The sequence below is a fragment of the Equus caballus genome, chromosome 5 (genome assembly GCF_041296265.1).
Source record: "Equus caballus isolate H_3958 breed thoroughbred chromosome 5, TB-T2T, whole genome shotgun sequence".
In the NCBI taxonomy this organism is placed as follows: Eukaryota; Metazoa; Chordata; class Mammalia; order Perissodactyla; family Equidae; genus Equus; species Equus caballus.
In genome coordinates this window covers 36,168,337-36,193,559 of record NC_091688.1, presented here as the reverse complement: position 1 = coordinate 36,193,559, position 25,223 = coordinate 36,168,337, and the positions used below count along the sequence as shown (strand labels likewise).

Below are 25,223 nucleotides of genomic sequence, written 5' to 3'. Positions count from 1 at the left end.
CCTCCCCATCCCAGAGCCCCAGGCCTGCCAGACCAGGCCCAAACCCACTCCACGGCCTTTCAAACCTGGTACCCTCCCTATGCATGCATTCATTCATTTATTCATTTGGAAATGTTTGTTGAGTACCTACTGAGTACCCATGGCCATCACCCACTCACCCCTTCCCCCCCAACCCCCTCACACACACAAAAAGGAAAACAGGCTCAGGGACATTAAGTGACTTACACCTTGTCATTCTGCTTGTTAGTGGCAGAGGAGGTACTATAACCCCTTATCTGGCCTCCTCACCAGTGGTTTTTCCACATCACATCCCACAATCCCAGCCTAGGGAGGGAGAGGGAAGAGGTGTGGGATCTCCCTTTCTCCCCAATTCCCCGGCTCAGCACCACTCCGCGTTTTCAATCCCTACCGACCCCACCCCTAATTCCTCTCTTGGATCCCCCTCAGGACTTCCCTTCCTTCTTCTAGGGGTGTCTTCCCCACTCCTGGGCCTTCTTGACCCCAGACCCAGACCCATCTTCTGCCCTCCTCCAGCTCTTCGCTTTCCCCGCTCAGAACCCTAACCCAGTTCAGGACACGTGAGGCCCCATCCGAGGTTCCCCTCCGCCACCCAGGACCTCACCATCTCAGCCGCACGCCCTGACTCGGCGCCTCCGTCGCCTCCGCCGCGGGCACAGACACCGAGGCACTGGGTGTTGACGCGTTGCTATAGCAACCAAGAGCCCGCGCTCCCGGGCCCCGGCCCCGCCCCCGGCCCCGCCCGGCCCATCAGCTCCGGCGGGCGAATGCGGCGTGCTGGCGGCTTCAGGAGCCCGCACCCCTCCCTCGAATCTTCCCCGCCCGGGGCTCGAGCGGGAACTGTGGCTCTGAAAAGTCTGACCTGCTCTGGCGCCCTCCGCTTTCACTTTGGCTTTGGCTGAATTCTTGGGTCAGGACCCAAATCCTCACGGGGCTAGCATGGGCCCAGGGGGTCGAACTCCTGGCAGCCCCTCTAAGAGCGAGGCCCAGGGTCACGGTTTTCCCCGGACGCTCCTCTTAGGTTACCATGGTTACCGTTGCCCCAGTGCACTTGCGGTGTTTAGCCAAACCCTGATGAGAGTTTAGTCTGCAGAAAAGCAAGCAGGATCAGAAGAAACAAGTGTCGCAACAGGAGAGAGTCTGGTTAGACCAAAGAAAGAACTTCCAGCTGTGAGGATGTGTATGTAGTTTCAGGAGCAGTTCCTTAAAATGTGGGCCTCAGACCTCCAGCTCAGAATCACCTGAGAGAGTTTATTAAAAATAAAATGTAGGCCCTGCTAGAGGACCTGAATCGAAATCAATGGAACTGGCTTTAGGGGAACCTGCCTTTTCATGCTTCCCCATTTGTATGTTCTAGAAGGGTTTTCAGGAGTTTTATGATTTTCCCAATTCGGTTTGGCCCCTATCGCTCTGAACCTGCAGCCGGAACTGACCCCCACGGCCTGCCTGCCCTAAGCCTCACAGAACCCTCCCACGCGGCCCAGTACTTGTTTTTCCGGCTGACTAGCTGAATTCTTAGGCCAAAAAGAAGTGGTGACTGTGATTCCGTGCTGCTTTCCCACTCCCAAACCTCTCTCCAAACGCTCACAGCCCGCCTTTCTGAAGCTCACTCCAACTTGGCTTTTGTGTTTCAAAGCCAATCGCTTCATCTTGTGACCTGTTCTGGGCCAAAGGAGGATTGGCTGCCGAGCTAGGGCCATTGAGGGCTCTTCACAAGCCCCAGGGAAATGGAGGAAGGGAGCAGAGGTCACCTCCAGCTGTTTTAAAAGGAGGCTTCACATTCCTTCTCTAGATTTCCCAGCCTTATCTCCTTTGGGAAGCTCAAAAAGACAGGATGGGGGTGGGAGGCGCGGCGGGCACAGGTGTTGGAGGTGGGATCAGAGGCGGGGAGAGAAGAGTAGCTACAATAGGGGCAGATCTGAAGGAGGGGGCACACCCGCCGGCTTGGGAATCAGGAAAGGACTTTTCTGTTCCTGGCACCAGTCCTTTCCCAGCCTTGGCATCATAACCCCCTCTTCCCTGCAGCCCAGAAAGGAGGGAAGGTGAAGTAACCAGCCCGCTGTGGATCGGATGCTTCCGGTAAGTTTTCCACCAATCCTCAGAGCCACATTTCTATGGGGTAGTTCTTATCCTCCAGAGAGGAAACTGAGGCGAAGAGAGAGAACGGTCCAAACTTCAAAGTTTCTGTTCTTTTCTCAACCCAGGCGGCCTCTCTGAGGGAAAGGTGTCAAGTTGAGGCGGGAAGGAGGGACGATAGAGTGCAGCGTGAGGGAATCACCTCCCAGGCTTTTGTTTGAATTTACTTCGAAGCTATCAGTGCTTAAGCTTCAGGCATCCTATTTTCATGAGCCCCATGCAAGGCTCATATCAAGGCTCTTAGCGATGTGTCTACTTGACCATGGTTTTTTTTGCAGAAATAAGCTAAGTTAGGGATTTATTCTGGATTTAGTAAAACATGTTTGTGTGGTTCTCCATTATTTCCATGTATAGTTACGTTACTGCCTGCTGTCCTGGTGTAGGAATGGCTGCCTGGAACACTCCTTCCACTAGTCCGCTATGCCAACTCACCTGATGTCCAGACCGGAAAGTGCCAGCCATATTCTCCACATCGATATGTGCTATGGTGCCAAACACCAGAAGTATTTGCAGAGCGGAGGGAAAACAAGGTTTGAATTAAACAAAACCGGAAGCCAGACTGTGAAAAAATTCGAACCCTTCATTGTGTCAAATTGTAAGTGGAGATTCTGTTCCTATCAATGCCTTCAAAACTGAAGTTCTCTCTGACCAGGGAGAGACCCAGTAATGCAGCATATATAATTATAAACACGTTATGCATCTCATCAGAGAAAAAACTGCCTTGAGAGGACCTAGACTTTGTGTCTTCTTCTGTTTTTCCAACAGTGATACATTCTCTTTTTGCATTCCTCTCATAGAAAAGAGTACTTTAGGGGCTGGCCCTGTGGCCAAGTGGTTAAGTTTGCGTGCTCTGCTTCAGCGGCCCAGGGTGTCGCCAGTTCGGATCCTGAGTGCAGACATGGCACCGCTCATCAGGCCATGCTGAGGCAGCATCCCACATAGCACAACTAGCCACAACTAGATGGACCCACAACTAAAAAAAATATATACAACTGATAAAACAAATAATACAAAATAATTTGACAAATAAAAAATATATACATTAGGGGGATTCGGGGAGAAAAAGCAGGAAAAAAAAGAAGATTGGCAACAGTTGTTAGCTCAGGTGCCAATCTTTAAAAAAAAAGTATTTTAAACACACATGCCTACTTGTATTTTTCTAGATCTAATAAGACCGTCTTTCCATTTAAAAACTATTCAAGCCTATGTGTAGTTTTCTACTACTGCTGTAACAAACTGCCACAAATTTAGTAGTTTAAAAGAACACAAATTTATTATCTTACAGTTCTGGGGTTCCACATGGGTCTCACGGGGCTAAAATCCAGGTGTCTGCAAGGTTGCATTCCTTCCAGCGGCCCCAGGGTGAATCCTTTTTACAGTGTCTAAAGGCCGCCCATCATCCTTGACTCATGGTCCCCTTACTCCATCTTTAAAGCCAGTAACACTGCATCTCTGAGCTCTCCAAAGGAGTCACATCTCCCTCTGCTGGGAAAGGCTCTCTGATTTTAAGGACTCAAGTGATTAGGTTGGGCCCACGCAGATAATCCAAGATAATCTCCTCATCTCAGGGTCTTTAACTTAATCATATCTGCAAAGTCCCTTTTACCGTGTAAGGTAAATATTCACAGGTCCTGTGAATGAAGAGGTGGATATTTGGAGGAGGGGAGTGCATTATTCTGCCTACTGCACCTTGTTAGGTAACGATGGTGTTTCAAGGATCTATAATATATTTTCAAAGGCTTGGAAGAGAAACACAAACATAAACAAAATGCAAAAAATTTATTCAAAACGTTGATACAACTTGAACATGTCATTCTAAACTGCATTTTAGAAAGTCTCTTAGAAGATTTAAATAATACAGGTGAGATTTAACAGATTTGGATATATATCAAGAGTATATTTTCTTCTTTTGTCAACTTTAAATGTATATATTAAAGAACAGAAAATTTTCTTAAAAATTAATGGGTTTATTCTGCACAGCAAAGGAAACCATCAGCAAAATGGAAAAGCAACTTACCCAATGGGAGAAAATATTTGCAAATCATATATCTGATAAGGGGTTAACATCCAAAATGTGTAAAGAACTCACACAACTGAATAGCAAATAACAATCTGATTAAAAAATGAGCAGAGGATCTGAATAGATATTTTTCCAAAGACGATATTCAAATGGCCAACAGGTAAATGAAAAGGTGCTCACCATTGTTAATCATGAGGGAAATGCAAATCAAAACCACAGTGAGATATCACCTGATATCTGTTAGAAGCCTGTTATCAAAAGACAAGAGATAACAAGTGTTGGCTAGGCCATGGAGAAAAGGGAACCCTTGTGCACTGTTGGTGGGAATGTAAATTGGTGCAGCCACTATGGAAATGGAGGTTCCTCAAAAAATTAAAAATAGAACTACCATATGATCCAGCAATTCCACTTCTGGGCATTTATCTAAAGGAAATGAAAACACTAACTCAAAAAGATGTATGCACCCCTCTGTTCATTGCAGCTTTATTTACAATAGCCAAGACTTGGAAGCAACTTCAGTGTCCGTCAGTGAATGAATGGATAAAGAAAATGTGATAGATAAGTATATATAATGAAATATTATTCAGCCATAAAAAAGAAGGAAATCTTTCTATTGGTGACAACATGGATGGACCTTGAGGGCATTATGCTAAGTGAAATAAGTCAGAAAGAGAAAGACAAATACTGTATGATCTCAGTTATATGTGGAATCTAAAAAAAAAACCAACAAACTCATAAATACAGAAAATAAACTGATGATTGCCTGGGGGTGAGGGGAGGGAAGGTTGGGGGATGAGTGAAATGGGTGAAGGTGGGCAAAAGGTTCAAACTCCCAGTTATAAAATAAGTAAGTCCTGGGGATGTACTGTATAGCACGGTGACTATAGTTAATAATGCTGTATTGTATATTTGAAAGTTGCTAAGAGAGTAGATCTTAAAAGTTCTCATCACAAGAAAAAATAATTTGTAACTTTGTGTGGTGACGGATGTTAACTAGACTTATTGTGATCATTTTGCAATATATACAAATATTGAATCATTATGTCACCTGAAACTATGTCAATTATAATCTCAATAGAAAAATTAATAGCTTTATGAAACAAAAGTGGTAAAAAATGAACCATGAAATCGGTAGGAATTATTTTGAAATCGAGAAGCAAATTGGAATAAAAATTATCAGATTATACCAAAAAAGGTAATTCAATAAGGGGAATAGACAAATTTTGAATAGAATAAACAGGCACTTGGATTGTTTGATAATCCAATCAATGAGGAGAAGAAAATCATAGGAACACATAAGGAAAATGTTAAATTTCTTATTGGTTTGACATAAAACATCGACATGGATGGACATTGCATAAAACTCATAAAAACACTAACATGAGGACCTATGACAATCTGGTTAATGAGTGCCGTCAATTCAAAGAACATTCACGATCAATTACTGAACAACGTCCTGAAATCCTACAACGCACAGAAGAAAGAAATGGAGCACAAATTTTCCCAAATTTGACAACAATCATAAAAAATGATTTTACCAACAACAAACTGTCAAATGAAAGAAACATGCTAACCTATCAATAATAATAAAAGCATTGATCAATCCACTCTAGAGGAAAGCCCAAGTTATTGTTCTGTTCTCTCTGTATCAAGTAATATGATAAAATCATTGTCATTTGAAGAGACAATAAGCAGCCAAAAAAGGTTATGGGTGAAAACCAGTTTAGAGTTATGTCAGGCAATGAAATCATACAAATCTTATGTTACTCTTCTAGATGTTATGATGTTTATAGCATTTGCCAGATTTTTAAAAATTTATAATTTGTTGTGATTTATTATCCTAAATAAATGTTCACACCTGTAATTAATTTTGTATTAATTATTTTGTATTAATTATTGTGGGGCTTCCAAAATTGTATAAGCCTTAGGCCTCACAAAGCCTGGTTCTGCCCTTGATAAGTAGGGAGGCAACCTTTCCCTTCTCAGCAAAACTTGGCTCAAAAGCGCAGCCATATCCATATCTGAGGGGGCCCGGGGTGGTGCCCGTGCTTTCACCTCCCAACCTCAGCCAGCTCTGCCCACTCTCCCCTCACTGGCCTCTTCCACCTTCCCCCGTGCCCTTCCTTTTCTTCCTCTCGTTTCTACTTGCTGTGCATCTTCGGAGACTTCTTCCTTCTACCCCGATCCCCCAGCTCTCATTTCTCCTCTGCTTTTCTCCTCTGCTCCGTCCCATTTTCAGCGTTCTCACCGCCCAGCAAGCCGAGGGGTGAGAACAACTGGGAAGGTTTAAGAGGCCGAAGACGCCTGAGGAAGAGGGCAGGTCTGCATTCTCTGCCCAACCCTAACCCCACCTCCGGCTGCCTGACCCTTCCTATCAAGTTGCCGCACCCAGAGAAGCCTCAGACTAAACCCTGGATTGCAGGCCAGGGGCCAGGAGCCCAGAGCCAGGCAAGGAGCTGGGCGCCGCGGAGCTGAGAGCAGAGCACGGCAACCCCGGGCTGGGCTGGGCTGGGTCCCGAAGCTCCTCCTCACCCCACCTTCCTGGGTGCCGGGTCAGGCTGGCCCCACCCTGCTGGCCTCCTGAGGAGCTCCCCACACTGGCTGAAGCAGGAGGGATAGGAATTTTGACTCTGGGATGAAATAAGCACATTTAAATGGGAGGAGCCTGGGAGACAAGACCCTGAGGAGCCATTTGGTTAAAATGAAAAGTCTGGCCTCTCACTTGAACATGCCTCCTGTCTAAGAGAAATGAAAAGACAGACTTTGATTCCCTGTTTCTCTCTCTCTCTCTCTCTCTCTCTCTCTCTCTCTCTCTCTCTCTCGCTCTGCTTTAATTGCGTTTAGGAACGTGCACTTCCCAGCACAGGGATCAGAGATGCTGAAGCTGGGCGTGGGATGGGGTAGCAGGGCCACATATGTAGACTGAACAAAAGAGATGGGGCTTCCCCGTTCCTGTGGAAGAGTTTGTGTTAAGTGCATGCAGTCCTTTGTTAGCGATAGTCTACTCGGCTCATGTTTTCTCTGAACTCCTTTGCTATGAACATGCTGGGAGTTCTCCAGGATAGGGACCCCACCTCCTTCCTCTGAACCTACCTCTATTGCCCTGTGCAGCTTCTGCTCCCCTTGTAGGGATGACCAACTGCCCATGAAGGGAATTCTGGGATGCCTATTGAGTTCTCAGTAAAGCACCATTTCTAGAGGCTGGTTCACAGCCAACTATTCTATGACCGACAGACTGAAGAAGCTCTCCCATCAATTGTGCTCCCTGGGGCAGCTCAGTGAAGAAGGAAAGCAGTGACTGATTTTGGAGCCAGACTAGCAAGGTTAGAACCCTGGCTGGGCCACTCGCAGCTGAGAAACCTTGGGCAACCTGCCTAAGCGCCTGGGGCTTGTTCCCTTATCTTCGAGGTGGGGGAAGAGCCCAGAAGAGAGGGGTTGTGAAGAGAAGACGGGGCTCGAAAATCCATTTGCACAAAGCCTGGTGGTTTTCTTCCCTTTTCCTTCCCCCAGAGCAGGGGGATCCGGGGGTGGGGGGAGGCCTTTGTCCTCAGTGTAGTATAAACACCATCAGGAATCAGACTGTAAATCCTCTACGTCGCCAGGATGCCTGAGAGGCTAGTTTGCTACCCCCTTCTTCCTGGAATACTTGAACTCTCAAAATTGCCTTCAAGTCTTTCTAAAACAAAGTAGGACTTAAAACATAAATAAATACTGAAATGCATGAATTATTTTACTCAAAGTATTTGCTGCCTTCCCTCTTTCTTCAAAACTCTCTTTCTCTTTCCCGTCCTCAAAAACCATAGGGCCTTCCTGCTATAGCCTGAGAGACCAGGCATGGGGCGGGGACAGGGGAGACAGTTTGAGGAACAAGAAGAAATTCGGGACCAAGGAGAAAAAAGTAGGGTGGAGTGGAGATGGGGGAAGGAGATGGTAGGGTGGGAGTGGAAGCTTGGGCTGGGAGCTGAGTCTAGAGGGGGAGGGAGGGGAGGTGGAGAGGGCACAGGCCAGAAGGACAGTATCACCTTCTGATATGGGAGGGCGGGGGAGGGGGGGGGTGCGGGGGGGATGAGGCAATGAATAAGGAGCTGGACCTCCAGAGTCATGACAGAGAAACAGAGGGTCACACCCCTTCCACCTCCCCTGTTCCTGGCCACCTTCCCACTGGGCAGATATCCCTCAGGCCACACAGAAGGATATGAACGAATCTGCAGCCTCCCTCGCTTCCTCAAAACCTCATCTCCACCCCTCTTGCCACCCACTCCTAGTCCTCGGGCCTGCGTTGCCCGATGCCCTGGACATGCCTCCACACGCCTGGCACTGCTTCCCCTCCTACGTGACCAGCACAGGCCCTGGACTGGGTGGCGGATGTTGAGATAAGGCCAAGGAGGGGAAAACTGCCAGAGCCAGGAAGTTACACAGCCTGGTTCCCCTGGCAACCCAGCCACAGTCACCAAACAGTGTGGGGTGGGGGGTAGGGATAACTCCTGTTCAAGGCCTCAGGCCAGGGCCCTCCCAGACCTCAATTTGCTCATTGGAGAAACTTCTCTCAAAATCTCCTAGGACAGCGCTGCCTAAAAATTATGGGGGAAGCCACTTTAAAATGCAAATTCAAGACAGCACCCTACTACCTCCACCATGGATTCTCAGTCTAATAGGCCTAATGGGTCTAATTGGAATCTGCATTTCCAACCAGCACCCCGGATGATGCCCATGCTGGCCGTCTGAGGCTGCCCCTTAAAAAGCAGAGTAAGTTTCACAAAGTTGGGACTCCTTGTGGCAGGGTAGGGGAAGATACAGGATGAGGACTGGGGTATTCTAACCATCCTGTATCTGCTGGAGTCTACAGTCAGCCCTCTCCCCAGGGATGTTTCATTCTGGGTATTTTCAACATCCAGTGAGTGACCAGGAGTCCAGAGACATGGATTCTAGTCCATGCAGGACCAATTCAAAACCATAAACTTTGAATGAGCTCCTTCTGGGCCAGGTACTACTGTTCTGAGGGTCATGAGCCATACCAAGATACATAAGGTGTGCTTTCTCCTCTCAAGAACCCTGGGACCTGGGGCACAACACCTACAGACTCTAGGCTTCAGTTTCTGTCTTCTCCCCAAAGGGTATAAAAATACTGCAGCTTTCCCCAGAGGTGGCAAGGCTCCCTGGAGTTAATAGATATGGAAGTGCCTTGAAAGGGCAACTCTCCACATTGTCCTGGTGGTTGTGGCAGCTTGTATTCCTGGAGGGAAAAGTTGAGCTGTCAGGGGCCTCCAGAAAGCTTAGGGAGCCTTGAGGACAGAAACCCCAAGTTGCAGGACTCAGGGGCTGGGCCTCGGGGTCTCTCCGTTAGTTCCTTTCTGAAGCTGCCAGATCTTCATTTGCCTTAGAGGACTGGCTGCTGCAGCGCTGAACTTCGTGCGCCCCTTCCCGGGCCTGACCTCTCACTTCCTCACTGTGGCCCTGGCCTCCGCCCACAGCAAAACCACGGCCCGTGCTGGCTGCAGGCCACCTCACAGGGGAGCTCCACGATGGGGTGAGCAATTAGCTTGGACTTCTTTTGTCATAAGTTTAAATCTCAGTTCAGCCACCAGCTGGGTTCTGCAAGTTACTTTTGCTCTCTTAGCCTCAGTTTCCCCATCTGTAAAATGGGAGAGAATACTATTTTGTGGTAGCATCGGTCCCCTTCTCCTGGACTTCCTGTCCTAGCAACAGATGCCACCCTTTGCTTCGTTGCTAAAGCCAGAAGCCTGGCTTTCTGGAATCCTCTTCCCCCTCTTCACTGTCCACAGTCAATCAGAGAGTATTAAACCATTTCAGAATCCATTCTCTTCAGTCCCCCCTGGGCCTCCCTTAGCCAAGGCCACTCTCACTTCAGTCTGGACTGCCGCAGTACCCTCCTAAGGTCCACCTGCCCCAGTAGTCTTCCCCAACCCTAGGCCATCCTCTACCCTGCAACCTAAGGAAACTTGCAAATAAGAACAACTCTCTGGGGCTGGCTGGTGGTGCAGCGGTTAAGTTCACACGTTCTGCCCCGGCAGCCCCCGGGTTCGCCAGTTCAAATCCCGGGTGTGAACCTATGCTGTGGCAGGCATCCCACATAAAGTAGTGGAAAATGGGCACGGATGTTAGCTCAGGGCCAGTCTTCCTCAGCAAAAAGAGGAGGATTGGCAGCAGATGTTAGCTCAGGGCTAGTCTTCCTCAAAAAAAAAAAAACTCTCAGCTCTTCGTTCCCCTCCTTCAAATCCTTCAATAGCTCCCATGCCCTTAATGAAGCATCCAAAATTATTAATTTGACTTTGAAGCTCCTTTGATGATCTAATCCTGACTTCCCTTTCCAACTGCATTTCTCGCCACCCCACCCCTCCTGCCTCTAAACACATACATTCTATAGTCCAGTTCTGCACATTCTCGCCTCCAGCTCAAGCACATGCCACACCCCTGCCTAGAACACTGTGCTCCTCATCACCACCACTCGCCTCTCCTTCATGCTTCTAATGATCCTTACATCCTCAGCTCAGACATTACCATCTTCCAGAAATCTTCATTGATGCCCCTCCCCACAAGGCTGGGTCATGTCCCCTCCCGTGTGTTCTCACAGCCCTAGACGCCCCCCTCAGCCTGCCACAAGTCACATTACACTATAATTGATTCTTTGCTTTTCTAGCTCCTCCCAGGAGGGCAGAGACTATATTTGTCTTCTTGACTGCTATATCCCCCAGCACCCAGCAGGAGCCCTGCCCTGAATAGGTGCTCAAGGAATATTTTTTGAAATAATGAAAGAACCAATACGAAATAGAGGTAAAGCTCCTAGCCCAGTAACTAGCAGAAAAGTGATTATGAATATCATCATCATCATTATCATCATCATTATCATCATCATCACTACAATTCATTTCCACACCGAGCACATTTCTCTGATGGAAACAAAATTCAAAATTCAGGTCCTGCCAACCGTGGGTGTGAAATGGTGTGACAGCCCCAGCATCTGAGGAGCTGTCTGTATGACCTTGCCTCACCCTCCACCCGCAGTGATGTTGATCTGTCCCTACCCCAATTGCTGGTTCTCACCCTGACCGGGCCTCTTTTCCGCTCCCACTCCGGGCCAGAAAGGAATAGCCTCTCATCCCCTCACTGAAACTTGACCTCTGACCACAGAGCCAACGACTGCTCCTTTTTATGAAGGAGCCCTCTAACCAGCAGCCCCACTTCCCTGGGCAGATCAGGCGTGAGAATCCCTGAGATATGTAACCTCAGCTCGCCTTGACATCACCAGCAGCCTCCACTCTGGAAATGATCCAGGACCGCGGGAGGTTGGCGAGTGATCCTCCCAAAGAGCCCTATTTGCATTTCTCCAAGGGCACACATCGCTGGCTTCCTGAATCGTCATGACTCCTATCCATGTTTTGTCTCCCCTGCAGGACTATGCGCTCTTTGAGCAAAGAGATCATGTATTAATCGTCTTCATATCCCCCCAAAGGCCTGACATACAATAGAACCTCAATAATTGTTGAATGAACAAATATATGAATGAAAAAATGGGTGTGTGTATGAGCAGTCCCAGGCAGAATTGCTCATTTTCTACCTTAAGAAGATGGAATTTGTCCTATTATTGAAGACATTGCTCCCGACCCTTAAGAGAGTCCAGAGGCTAACGACCTTCGGAGTTGAGGATCATTTTTCCTTGTCTAACCTAAATTTCTGCATTGTCTTTCAATCAACCTCCATAGCCAGAGACTAAGACTCATTTCTCTGCAATGAGACAGTTACCAATTTACCCTTTACCCTTGTCTTCAACAAGTTTAATCCCAGGCCCTTTATTGTTCCCTCCCTTGGGCCCTATTGTCTGGCCCTTTCCCTGTTCCACTGCTCCTCGGGCCTTTTGCCAAGCTCTCAATGGCCTCTCTGGGCTGTAGAGCCTGGAAAGAGACATACTGTTCTCCACGGAGCCAAGTACAAATGCACAGGTGCTCACGTTCCCACCTACGCACGCAGGACGCATACCTCTCTGCACCCCCAATCCTCAGGCTTTGGTAAACATATGCTCATATGCTCATAGACAGTCTCCACACAGTCACAGATTCATCTCCTCCCACCTCACCCCCGAGCCCTAGTCCTGTGAATTCTCACACACCTGTGAAGAGACACTCACACGCACATGAATAGACTGCACAGATCTATGCTTTTTCCTCATAGGTGAGCCAAACTAGGTGGAGCATCTGAAGCCCTCTTCCTTGTGCTCCCGCCCCCCACCCCACTCCTCCCCCTCCTCCCTGCCTTCCTTCTCCAACTCTCCTTTCCATTGGCCACCGTGGGCCAAGCCTCCTTTCTCTCCACCTCCACAGTGATTTTCCACTTCAAGGCTGAAGGCAAGGAGTAAATGAACTGGGGTTGGCTCCTGCCTCTTCCTCCTGCCCTCCTCCCATTTTTGCCCCCAGTTCTTCAGTGTACCTTCCATTTGCCCAGAGCACACACACCACTCTCCATCCCCTTCCAAATTTCCACTCCTCTGGCTGTAGGGAGTACTGGATTCACAGCTTTCTAGCTTTGGGAAAGGAATGATGGGGAAGCAATGGAAGCTGGTTGCATCTCAGATCCAATGACAGGCTGGGTTGCTGAGACCCAGCCAGGGCTGGCTGAGCACCGTGTCACCAGACCAGGGGATTCAGGAACTCAGTAGTGTGATATTCATTCTTTCAACAAATATTTATCCAGCACCTACAACATGCCAGGCATTACTCTACATCAACTAAACCAATACAAACCTGCCCTTACAGAGTATATATTCTACGGGTGGAGACAAAATAAATAAGTAAAATATATTGGGTATCAGATGGTGACACGAGAAAGCAGGGAAGGAGGAAGGGGTTCAGGCTGAGGGTGGAGTGTGCAATTTTCACTAAGGTGGCAGGGAAGGTCTTATTTAGAAAGTGACATTTAAACAAAGACCTGAAGGAGATAAAGGAGCAAGTCATGGTGGGACCTGGAAGGACGAGATTGTTCCGGGCAGCAGGAACAGTCCCACAGGGGCAGTGTTGGGAAACACCAGTGTAGAGAGTCATGGAAAATGAGGTGTGGAATGGCATGAAAAAGGGGTGCCATACGGAGGAGCTCTTCCTCCTGACCTCACGGCAGGGATGCACCCTAGGCTCCAAGATCTGAAGGAGTGCCAGGAGAGATGCGAGAGGCCAAATGAGGGATGAATCTGTGACCTCAGATGGAACAAAATACCTAGCAGCCAACAGAAAACAAAACAATTTTTTTTAGCTGAGAAAGTTTTGCCCTGAGCTAACATCTGTTGCCAGTCTTCCTCTCTCTTTTTTTTTTTCTTTCCTCCTCAAAGCCCCAGTACATTGTTGTATATCCTTCTAATTCTTCTATATGAGCCACCACCACTGCATGGCTACTGACAGACAAGTGGTGTGGTTCTGTGCCTGGGAACTGAACCTGGGCTGCTAAAGTGGAGCACCCCTAACTTTAACCACTAGGCCATCAGGGCTGACTCCCCAAAACAAAATTTTTTATTTTTTTTAATGAGGAAGATTGGCCTTGAGGTAACATCTGCCACCAATCCTCCTGTTTTTGTTTGAGGAAGATTGTTGCTGAGCTAACATCTGTGCCAGTCTTCCTCTATTTCATGTAGGATGCTATCACAGCACGGCTTGATGAGCGGTGCTAGGTCCACGCCCAGGATCCGAACCTGTGAACCCCAGGCCACCAAAGTGGAGCACACAAACTTAACTACTACTCCACCGGGCCAATCCCCCAAAACAAAATTTTGAGGTGTCAGTGCAGGCCATTTCCAGAAGGAAGGAGCTGAACCTGCAGCAAGACGGATTAAGGGGAGACATGCAGAGTCCTCACAGAGCTGCTTGGTGGATGGCGGTAGCTGCCAGAAGCCAGGCAAGCCCCATGGCTGAGCACCTCTCAAATCTAGTCAATGCTTGTCTTGAAGAGTAAGTTGGTCCAGGGAGTGGGGGATAAGGTTCCTTGAACCATCTCTGACCACGTTCAACAGGGCAGTGGCACGCTGGGCATCACCTCTCCCTCAGCCCAGTGTCCACACAAACCCTACCTTTTTCTCCACATTTCCAGTTCCTGAGCACTTGCTATGTTCTAGGACTATGCAGAATGCTTTCTGTATATATCCCACAAAATCCTCACAGGAGCCCCATGAGGAAGGAATTATTATTATCTTCAGTATTCAGATGAGGAACACCCCCACCACTACCACCACCCTTTGTCCCCCTTGTCCCTCTATGGCTCCACTTCTTGCCGAGCCTGGAACAGCTAGTGACCAGGTTGACCTGGGCTCAAATCCCTGTCCGTCCACTTACTCCTTACATGGCGTTGGGCAAGGTTCTTGCCCTGAGACCCAGTGTGTTCATCTGGGGACGAAAGGGGGGAAATAATATAGTAATATCCACCTCTTGGACTATTGTGGGAATCTACTGGGAAAAGGCAACACATCTAAGTCTTGACTCTGTGACATGGTGGGTGTCTCAGAAAGTTGTGAGGCATGTGGCTTTAAATAGTTAAATCAGAGCAGAGTGCAAATGGTTTGTTTTTTTAGTATAATTATCAGTGAATTCGAGGTTTTCTCTGCAGTGACATCACTCTCCCTCACTGGCATTCCACAAAACCTTCGTGAACCGGATAAAGGAGTGGAATGACAGATAACCCCCTAGGAATTAGCACACAGGCTACTGCCTATCTTATCTGTGCCCGCCCAGCCCCAAGGGAGTGCAGCAAGCAAGCAAATACCATGTCTCTGGTGCTGTGGTGTGGTGTCAGATCAGCCAGGCTGGGAGCCTCTGGGCTGATGGCTGATGCATGGCGCTAGCATATGGCCTGGCATACAGTAGGTGCTTCTTGGCAGAGGGAACCACAGTGGGGCCGGGGAGTGATGGGAAAAACCTCTCTGGTCATCAATCTCTGCATACTCTGTCACCCTTGGCACAATGGGCAGCTTTCTCCTCCTAAGGAAACAGAGACGCCCTGAAGTAGAAAGGAGGAAAGGAACAGTGGAAGCCAGACCCCTGGGCCGGCTGATGGGGATGGGACCAGATGTGGGGGGCTGGCCCAGGGTCTCTCAAGTTCTCCCTAGGAAGACACAGGGTCTGATGGGGAGCTCATGGGGTAAACGTGACACCCAGGGGTTGGAAACTAAGGGTGGAATGTTCATGTCTGGGTCAGGGCTAGGAGCTCGGGACAACCTGAACCCAAAATTGATTATCTTGGTCTAAGGCCACCCAGCTAGAAGGACACCCTCGTTGCTAGGCTCTCCCCAGCATGCAGTTCCCGGCACGTGGGATCAACCAAGGCTTCCTCCTTCTAGCCATCACCACTACCTCCTTCCTGCTCATTCCCCAGCTTGCTAGTTCCTCCTCACCACCGCAACCCCCATCCCTTGCCCCCAAGCTGGTCTGGCCGACTCCAACAGAGGCCACCTTGCCCCAACCTTGTCTGAGGTGCTCCCCTTCCAGACTTGCCAGACAAAGGGCTGGCCAACAGCCTGCCCAACCCTCCTGCAGTGGCTGAGGCTATTGTGGCTGAGAGGCTGTTCTGGCTGGGGGAGGGGGCCCAGCCAGGACCACCCAGTTCCTTGGGTAGGTGAGGGCTCCACCTCCCTGTGGACACTACCCAAATATCCTGCATTATGGCTTCTAGCCCCAGGACAGTGAGGGCCTGTCCTTTCTCAATGCCAACCTCCCCTCATCCAAAGCAAGGAAGAAAGAGGATGGGGAAGGAAATCGAAGATGGGGGTGAGATTACAACCTTTCACCCCAAAGTCCCCTCCCCCTGTACCAGTCAGTGCACTTCTACCATATTCCTCCCTCCCCAGCAGTGGGCTCAGTGGCCCCAGACACAGCCAGAGTCCATCCAAAAAAGACAGATTCTTTATTTAAATCAGCAAACTCAGATTCTTCAAGCCCCAGCCCACAGTGGGCAGCCCTCCCTCCCCCGTCCCCTCACCCCCACTCCATAGCCACAGCGAGGGGAATGGAAAATGAGAAGCCAAGAGGGCCTCTGCCAGGGCAGGCGGCCGCAGATGTGTGGCGAGCGTAGTCCAGCTGTGGCTGGAGTGGCAGCCACCACAGGCCCCTCCCTATAAATTACGTCCCTGCAGCCACAGCTGTGGGCGAGGCATATTTGTGGAAGGAAGGCTAGAAGGCAGTGTCCCCAACCTCCAGCCAAGGAATGGATTGAGGGCACAGAGCTCAGGGGGAAGAAGGGCCAGAGGGAAAGAGAAGAGGTATGGTGGGGATGGTGAGGCCCCCAAATTTTGGTCCCAGCGGAAAAGAAGAGGCCATTTGTCCAGTTTTGGTAGGTTTGGAGAAAGGAATGTATTAGTAAGCATTGGGGAGAGGCCGCCATCGGGCACCCCCAGAGAAGACAGGCCAGGCCAGGCCCCCACCCTGGCAGAGGGGAGCTTGAGAGCTCAGGGGCTCTCAGGGAATGTCACTGCTAAAATATATATATATATTAACCATCCATGGTAGGGCAGGGGCAGGCTAGGGGGCAGGATCAGAGGATCTGGCGTGGCATCCCGTAGCCTGTCATGCCTGCCTGAGACGCCCCACGGTTGGTGCCCATCTGTAACCCAATCACATTCTTGCCCTCTTGCAGCTGGTCGTCCGAGAAGTTCCGAGGGTTCTCCTTGGACTTCCTGGGTGGAAAGGGAGCATTGGTTAGGAGGAGGGAGGAGGCTGCCCCAGTAAATGTCTTCCCTGGACAGAGCACAGGCTTTGCCATGGACTCAAGTGCTGGCACCAACCGGGCCCTCAAGAGCCTTGACCTCTCTGAAGCTACTTCCTTATCTCTCAAAAGGGACAGTCCCTTGCCATCCTGTGAGAGTTGTGAGGATGAAGTGAGATGAGGAATGTGAAAGTGCTTTGTAAAGGGCTGGCTGCTATAGTGTAACCATCATTTCCAAGGGACGGGAATGGGTGGGGTCATGGCACCTGTCCCGGGCTGGGCTGCCCCAGCGATACTCACTTCGGAAACCAGTTGGGATCCCCACGGAAAAGCCCATCGTTCCGAGCTACTGCCAGCCCACCCAGGTTCATCAGTGTCCGCTGCACACAGGCCATGTTCTTTCCTGGGAAGGAGAAAGGGGTGTGTTGGCCTCAACAGGGCTGGGGTCCTGGACGCCAGGGTTCCACCTCCATCATTAACTCAGCAGGTCCAGCTTCCTAATTCCTATACTCTTTATCCCCATACCCTCTCCATCCCAACTCCCAACATGGCCAACTAATCCTTAAAACACACACACACATACACCCCTCTTTGTCCTCAGGTGCCAGAAACCTGCCCCTTCTCTCTGGTCATGATGGCCCAGCCCCGTCTCTGGTCTTCTGGATGACAGCGCCCAGCGCTGGCCCACCTTCCCAGAGGTCCACAGTCTGGAAGATGTCAGTGGTGTTGATGCCGTAGCGTTCGGCTGCTTGCAGGAACTGAGAGATCTGCTCCATCTGCTTGAAGGCCATGGCAGAGGCCTGGATCTTCTTCACTGGGGCCTGCCCCTCGGGGTACAGTCCATTAATGAGCTCACACAGCACCTGGGTGAGGACGGCAGTGTGCAGGGGTGAGGCCACGCCTACTGCAGATCCACAGGGAACCACAGAAGTTCCTCTCCTACCTGCAGACAGCTCTGACTCCACCGGGGTGAGCCTCAGGCTCCTTCCTGCCCAGCTCCCTGCCTTGAGCCCAGAGTGAAAACCCGGCTATTCCAGTATCACAGACTAGAGCACACCCTCCCACAGTTCTGTCCTCAGAGCTAGTCGTCCTTGTGTCACCCCGGGCCTTCTGCTGCCGGGGAGGCACAGTCACCCTCACCCTTCACTCTAGAGGAGGGAGGAAAGCACAGGTCATCCGCACGATGAAGATATCCAGGCTCAGGAGGAAGTTGGGATGGGTGCACCCACAGTTCTTCAGGTGAAACAACCCCTGGTCCCCCAGACCCAGCCCCGCTCTCCCAGCACTTCCAGTCGGAGGGGCCTGGCTCTCACCGTGCCATCCTTGAGCCAGTTCTGGAAGTGCTCTCGCCCTGGCTGGGGCCGGCCCACATCCTTTCGGCACTGACTGGTGATCCACTGGATCAGGATCTGCTCCAGGTCCGCATCGTACTGTTTCTCAATCTTCTGCTGCACCTCCCGGCTCAGGCCGTAGGCAGGTCCCCTGTTGGCCATTCTGAAGGATGACGGTAGCTGTGGGGAGCTGAGGAGAGGACACACCCAGGCCTGCGGTCAGCACTCTGCAGCCTGTGGGGTGGGGGGTTCTGCCTGCAGAGACACACACCATATCCCCAGGGTGGGCCCCAGAGGTGAGAACAGAGGCCAAATGAGGGGATGTTCACCTTGACCCCTGGACATGGGCTGGAAGAGCACTGCTCAGAACTCTGGGAGGTGTTAAGGAGCCACGCAGGCCATCTCTGGGTGCCCCCCTCTATGACAGGCAGCCTGTTTATTATGTGGAGTCTTCCCATTAGATTTCATTTGAACGGTACCACTACTAGAATAAACTATAAAACGCACTGGAATGGAATATGGAGTAAATGAGGCCAAGATGGGGCATTCAGCCCCTTATTTGGGGTAGTCAGCTTTAGCAAAGGCAGATTGGTCATTCTAGCCCTAATCCTGCTTTTTACAGCCCAGGGGAGAAAGATTTGGGGAGAAGAGGAAGAATATGGAGTGGCTTGGGAAACCTATGCCAGGAGCTAGAGGACTGGATGTATATACCGGCAATTAGCCACTGGATTTTAAGTGAGCACCTGCTATTTGTGCTAGGGATTGTGGCAGAGACAGACGTCGTTGGTCCTAAAGTTGCCCACAGTGCCATCAGAAAGACAAAGTGAGCAAAAAGGAGTGTGTAAGGATTGTACAGGATGAATCCTAAACTGCACATAGGAACTGTATGAATTCAGAGAAGAGTATGGGCAGAAGCAGCCTGGAGGGCTTCCTGGAAGAGGTAGGTCTGAGTAGGCCCTTAACAGATTTCAGCAGGCAAAAGGAACTTCCCAAGAGGACCCAGGCAATAAAAACAAATTCTACTTTCCTCTCTAGAAGCGGTGGTAGACAGAATAATGCCCCCCCCTCCCAAAGGTGTGTGTGCGGTAATTCCTAGAACCTGTGAATGTTACCTTACACTGCCAAAAGGGACTTCCCAGACGTGACTGAATTAAGGGTCTTGAGAGAGGGAGAGTACCCTGGATCACTCAGGTGAGCCCAGGGTACCCACAACAAGGGTCCTTATTAGCGAAAAACGGAGGCTGTTGAGTCAGAGTGGGAGAAGCAAGAAGGAAGCAGAGGTCGGAGTGATGCAGGGCCATGAACCAAGCAATGCAGGCGGCCTCTAGAAGCTGAAGAGCGAAGGAAATGGATTCTTCCCCAAACCCCGCAGAAGGAACACAGCCTTTCACACACGTTGATTTTAGCCAGTGAGACCTCGGTTGGGGTCTCTAGAACTGTAAAATATTAAATATGCGTTGCTTTAAGTCACTAAGTTTATAGTAATTTGTTACCGCAGGAATAGGGAACTAAAACAGGAGCCTTGGGTGGTATTTTTAGGGAAACCCGGGAGAAGAGGGTAGGTGGGGAAATACACAGGAGGGTTTCTTTAACTTAGTTTGAGGACCTCTGTTAGGAAGAACTGGGTGGTTTCCTTACCACTGGCCTGAGTTGGCAGCACTTCACAGTGGACAGTCTGTCCCCACCCACCACCTCCCTGCCCTGGGCCCACCCCTAGGGACCTGTTGAGCAAGTCCCAGGAATGCTATGGATGCCAAGGGGGAGCCAGGACCAGAGAAGGGACAGGACCCCATTTCCTGTCCCTGTCCTCTCCCTGGATGGGCCCTTCTTTCTGCTCTGAAATAGAGCTAACTGTCTGAGGGCACATAAAAGGGGATCCCCCAGCATGGGCACCTGTGTCAAGGAGAGGAAAGAGACACACTTCTCCCCACAGGTGGCTCCAGGTCAAACTTAAGGGATGAAGTCACTCTGGCTCCCTCTTTCCCATGCACCCCAAGATTAAACCATCCTGCCACCCCCTCCGTAAGCCTCGGGGCTCGGCCTCAGTACAAGGAGCCAGGGCACAGGGGCAGCAGCTGCCTCAAACCCCCTCACACCTCTCAGCCCCAGCGTTGTGTGTCTCAGGCCAGGCCCCTCCCCCACACTCCAACACAGCGGCTCCTTTCTACTCCAGCTAATCGAGCTGCACATTTCCGGCAGAGATCCTCCCCATAAATCAGTTATTTTTAAACCTCATTAAGACCAACCCGCCTCCTACTTCCCCTAGCCCAAAAGCCAGGCCAGATAAATGTCGGTCTGGGCCTTGACCCACATCACCAGCCACACACACACTCAGCTGGGGGAGGGCAGGCAGGTCGAGTGGCTGAGGCCTGTGGAGAGAGGCAGACAAGATCCCCCCTGCCCCCAGCCCAGGCCAGCCCCAGATGCCCAGCCACCACTCAGACTATATAAGCCTGTGACCCCTGACACACAGGGGCGGGGCTGGGAGAGGGAAGGGGGCTAGGAGCTGCTGCCACCAGTAAGCCCCTTTTCTCAGCCCAATGTCCAGACCTATCTTATGGGAGCAGCTCTGCTATGGTCACCTGGGCCTCAGAGCTGTCTCTCTGCACAGCCAAGTGGCCTGAGGTCCAGGGATCACAATGGCCCAGGGAAAGAACGGGCAGGAGAATGATTAACCTGGACGCCAGAGTTAGGCGGGGAGAGCAAGCCAGAAGCCTGACCCTCCCAGTATCCCCCCAGGGGCCGGCAGACCCTACCAGGGTCCCCCATGGGCAGGACAGACTTGGCCTCCCAGACCCACCTCTGGGAGCCGGCTGGATGCTGAGGGCCTTTCCCAACTCCGGGGACTGCACACAGCTGGCAGTGTCACAGCCTCCAGCTGCAGTATCTTGGCTCCACTCTGGGGCCAGTGCCCCAGAGACCTGAGGTGCCAGAGTCATAGGGCGGAGCTCTGGGAAGGGTCAGCCCAGAACCCAGCCTGCCAGCAGCTGTTTCTCCTCCCCACCCCCATGGGCGGGTGAGAGCTGATGGGCTGTGGCTGCTGGAGCTGGAACCAGCTGCTGGAGCTGGAGCCGGAGTGGCCCACCCTAGTAACACCCAGGGGACCAACCCCTGCCCTACCTCAAAGGAAGGGAACACAGCCAGTTGCCTACTGGGGTGGGGAGAAGCTATGTGGGAGATGCCCAGAGCTGGGGATTCAAAGGGAAGACGACAGCTGAACAACTTGGAGGGTGGGTTGGCTGTGAGCAATCTAAACTCCAGGGAGAGCTGTGGGAACAGCCCTCACCCCCACCCACAAGGTTACAATAGTCAGGAAAGGGGGAGGGGCCAAAAAAGCACTCCAGCCCTCAGCCCCACCCAGACCCTGGGCTGGAAGCTTACCTCACCCCACCCCACCCCACGCCAATGCCAAAGAAAAGGCAGACAGGGTGGGGGTGGGAGGATTTGAGGGTTCCTGGCTGCAGTGTTTAATTGGGGAGACCAAGGGACTCTCCATTCATTGTGCAGACAGGACTCAGGGGAACTTCCCAGCTCAGAATTGGGCTTAAGACTATTCTGAAAGAGCGAAATGCCACAGGGAGCCGGCAGAAGCAAGGATGGTGGGAGACCTATGATTAAGGGGCCAGCACCCTGGGGCAGCCCCCTCACCAGCAAGAGTAAGTGAGCGGAAGAGAAAGCTGAAACTACACAAACAGGAAGCTACGAGGCTTGCGCAGGAGGAGGGGTGAGGTGAGGGCCGTTGCCATGGCTTCTGTGTACCAAACACAGGAACGGGGCAGGATGGGGGCACCAGGCAGAAACATCCACTCAGCACAGAGTGGTGAGGAGGCTCTGAGCCCCGAGGGCAGAGGGGGGACTCTTGGGGAAAGGCTCCCTTGCAGCAGTTCTCAGGTATAGTCAGGTGCAAGGGACTCCTCAAGGAGGCAGCTGTGGAGGATATGGAGGGCACTGGCTGGAGACGGGAAGTTATAAGTTTTGGGGTACAGAAGTAGACTCAAGGAAATAGTTCAGGAGAAGAACAAATGCTGTAGGAACAGATAGTATATTCTGAGCTGGCCCCATATCTGAAAATCCTGGAGGAGAAGGGACAAGGTGAAGAAAGGATTAAAAGCCGATCCCCATGGGGCGATGGAGTGAGGGGGCCCATAGGAGTTAGACAAGGTTCTAGAATGGTAGGGCCCTGCTGGCCCCACCCTACCTTGGCTTCCTTTGCAGTTTTAAGCCTTCCCAATGGACCAGGAAGGAGAAATTAGGAGGGGAGTTGGAGATGGGGAGCTGTCCCTCTGTCTGGTGTTCTGGAGTCAAACAGAGAATGAGGGAGGGTCCACCCAGCCACGGGTCTCCTCCTACACCGATCTGCACACCAGTCCATCCTCACTTCCACGCCGCTTCTTTCTGCTCAGAAACACCAAGTTCTCCCAGAACCTCCGTGCTATTGGCTCCAGGAGGCCTGCAGAGCCGGGAGAAGGCGGCAGTCCACTTCCGGTCCTGCTGGTCCGGCCCCCTCAGCCGACGACCCCCCCCCCCCCGCCCCCGCCACACCCTGGGCCGTTACTGCGGGATGAGTCACCCACCGCCCGCCGCTGGGGTGACGCAGTGGTCTGGGCAGTCCGCCCGCCCGCCTGCCCGCGGCCACCACCGGCTTTCCCAGCAGCAGGGGGCACGGGGTGGGGGCATCAGCTCGCGTAGGGGCAGGAGGGCTTGGAAAGCAGCCATCCCCGCCCAACACCACCTCACCCAGGCAGGGCACCCCGGGCCGCAGTCAGGCCTGCAGGATGCCTGAGGTCGGGGGGCTCTCCAGGAGGCGACTGCAGCTTCAACTCCCAGCCAGAACCGAGGAAAGCGAGGCCACTGTGGGATCTGCGCACGGAGCCCCCTCGCCCCAGCCCGTGACCCGAGTCCCCAGGAAAATGAGCTGGCAGGACGAGGTACAGAAAGGCCGGCCTCGGGGACGCAGAGAGCAGGCAGCACCCACACGTGCTGCTGGAACCAGGAAGTGAAGGGTCGCGCGGGAAGCCCGGCAGCGCGGAGCTGGCCCAGGGCGGGAGCCTGGCCCCTGCACGCGCGACGCTCGGGGCCAGCCAGCCCCGACGCCCTCCTTTCCTCACCCCGGCGAGGACCCGGGGCTGCAGTCGGCGGGTAGGGGACAGTCCCCGAGTCCTTGTTCCGGACAGACGCCCCGTCTATGCACCCGCAAGCCTCGCCTGACCTCATCGCCCAACAATGCCGGGTCAGAGTTTGGGGACAGGACCTGGCAGCACAGGGCGGGGCAGAGAAGTTATCGGACTCCGGCCTCCCAGCCCCTGATCGTCGAGCTCACTGGAGCAAGTCGCAAGCACGAGCTTTTTGCTTTCTAGAGACCATGCACATCCCCCGAGCCCCGGCCCTCCCTTCTGCTCACCGTTCGCGCGGATCGACAGCGGCGCGCTCGGGCGGGGGCTGCAGCGGCGAGTGGAGCGCCCGGGCCCGGTCGGGGGTTTTCAGCGGCTCCCGCCTCAGACGGGGCGGACCAGGGGCGGGGCAAGGGCCGAGGCGGTTTAAAGGCGCCGCAGCGCAGAAGCAGAGGGCAGTGCTTAAGAGAGAGGGGCGGTGGGCTAGAACGTGAATTAAAGGATCTGGGGCATCTGGGCTGACAGGGCAGCGGTAGTCGTCTCTGCTCATGAGAACCTCAATCCCCACGCCAGAGCCCAGAAACCTATGCCCCAGTGGGAAACTTTCTGCCTAGGTTAGCTCAAGACTGGGCGTGCGTACGTGGGAAGATGCCTCTTGGTTTGAAAAGGGTGGTTGGGTAAACAGAGGCATAGGAAGACCCTTCCCCCGCAACAGACTAGGGTGTGACAAGACTGCAGGCCGGGACAGCACCCTCACGTGGTCTTGCTCCTCACCTGCTTCAAGCCTGGGCAGGAATTAACAGTGAGGTCATTGCTTGCCCTGAACCCAAGGGGCATGATCCGTGTGGGGACCCAGGGTTCAGACCTGACCTCTCCCTTTCATCTCCTCCTCTATGACCTGACATGTCTTCTTAATCCTGGAAGGATCTGAAGAGGAGGCCTCAGTGGAGGAGGCTGGCATTCCATCTCTGAGGGTGGAGAGCATAGTTTGGAGGTTGAAGGAGTGTTCCCGGCTTTCAGGCTTCAGTTGAGCAGCCCCTTGGGGTGGAGTCCCTGCTTGCACCCATTAGTGGCATTCTTCATCTATGATGGAAGCCCATTTAGCCTGGTTTTCAAGGTCATCAACAACCAGTGTCCTTCCACTTTTCCATTCTCTCTTCCCCAATCCCACCCAGCCCTATATTCCAGGATCTCCTGGTGATTCCCTGTGAGACCACAGGTTTCCACCCCTCTGTGCCTTCACAGAGGCTATTCCTCTGCCTGGAATGCTTTCCCTCCCTTCACTGACTTCTCTCTTCCTCTCCCCCCCCCCCCGCCCCCACCCCCACCCCCACCCACTGTGTGATTTTGGGGCAAATTACTCAAGCACTGTATGCCTCAGTTCCCTAGTCTACAAAACAGAGCTAACAGTACTACGTGCCTCAGAGTTGTAGAGAATTAAATACCCGTCGAGAGCTTAAAGCAGGGCCTGGCACATAGTGAGTGCTCAGCTGTTAGCTATTATCATTGTTCCCACCATCTGGGAGGCTCCTGAAGCTGCCCCACATGTAGCGTTTGTCCCAGCACACACTGTAAGTGTTCACTGTTGACTCCTTCCTTTGTGCTACCATAATAACCAACACAGCGCTTTATCACAGAACTTGTCGCATCATACTGTAACAATTTCTTTACTTGCCTGCTTCGGTGACTAGAAAGAACTCCTCAAGGACAAAGGCATATCTTAGTGCACTTTCTATTTTCTCAGCATCCAGCTCAATGGCTGATCTTTAGTAGCTGACCTCAGTAGGCACTCAATAAATGTTTTTTGAAAGGATATTGAATGCACCTCCATTCATTCAGGAAGAGTCCCCCCCACCTTTTTAAAGGTTCAAAGATTTTCCTAGCTCCCTCTCAGAATCAAAGCCAGACGACACACAG

The 25,223-nt window shown here is 51.8% G+C and overlaps 2 protein-coding genes and 1 long non-coding RNA gene across 5 annotated transcripts in view; 1 reads left to right on the top strand and 2 right to left on the bottom strand.

Annotated features, from left to right (window-relative positions):
* The window catches only part of CFAP45 (cilia and flagella associated protein 45), a 43,062-nt gene extending 42,292 nt beyond the window's left edge, over nt 1-770 (bottom strand). The window contains exon 1 of the mRNA XM_023640910.2: nt 623-770. Within this exon, the coding sequence (XP_023496678.2) occupies nt 623-625 (3 nt within the window). The 5' untranslated portion in view covers nt 626-770. The remainder of the gene's footprint in view (nt 1-622) is intronic.
* Nucleotides 771-1,021: 251 nt separating this feature from the next.
* LOC111773500 (uncharacterized) lies at nt 1,022-4,729 on the top strand. 2 transcript variants are annotated; one of them, XR_002807995.2, is made up of 3 exons: nt 1,022-1,198; nt 2,044-2,097; nt 2,509-2,884. It is a non-coding gene; the product is annotated as an uncharacterized lncRNA (long non-coding RNA). The 2 variants fall into 2 exon arrangements; XR_011438661.1 differs by lacking the exon at nt 1,022-1,198 and having other exon boundaries at nt 1,731-2,097; nt 2,509-4,729.
* An 11,314-nt stretch (nt 4,730-16,043) lies between these two features.
* Nucleotides 16,044-25,113, bottom strand: TAGLN2 (transgelin 2). Of its 2 annotated transcripts, XM_005609971.4 has the most exons (6): nt 22,394-22,645; nt 20,996-21,116; nt 18,178-18,385; nt 17,553-17,727; nt 17,165-17,267; nt 16,044-16,835 (listed from the first exon to the last, which is right to left on the bottom strand). In XM_005609971.4, the coding sequence occupies exons 3-6, from the start codon at nt 18,355-18,357 to the stop codon at nt 16,694-16,696; spliced, it is 600 nt and encodes a 199-aa protein (XP_005610028.1). In that variant the 5' UTR covers nt 18,358-18,385; nt 20,996-21,116; nt 22,394-22,645; the 3' UTR covers nt 16,044-16,693. The 2 variants fall into 2 exon arrangements, with proteins under 2 accessions (XP_005610028.1, XP_001504458.4); XM_001504408.7 differs by lacking the exons at nt 20,996-21,116; nt 22,394-22,645 and adding an exon at nt 23,597-25,113.
* Nucleotides 25,114-25,223: the final 110 nt, after the last annotated feature.

What these genes read in the sequence shown, in the direction of transcription:
- TAGLN2 (XM_001504408.7), bottom strand. Translation starts at nt 23,856, where the DNA reads ATGAGCAGAGACGACTACCGCTGCCCTGTCAGCCCAGATGCCCCAGAT. An exon ending in GCTGTCGATCCGCGCGAACG is followed by an intron (nt 18,386 to 23,596) that starts GTGAGCAGAAGG and finishes TCCTCTCCTCAG; the next exon opens with CTCCCCACAGCTACCGTCAT. An exon ending in ACTGGCTCAAGGATGGCACG is followed by an intron (nt 17,728 to 18,177) that starts GTGAGAGCCAGG and finishes GTCCTCACCCAG; the next exon opens with GTGCTGTGTGAGCTCATTAA.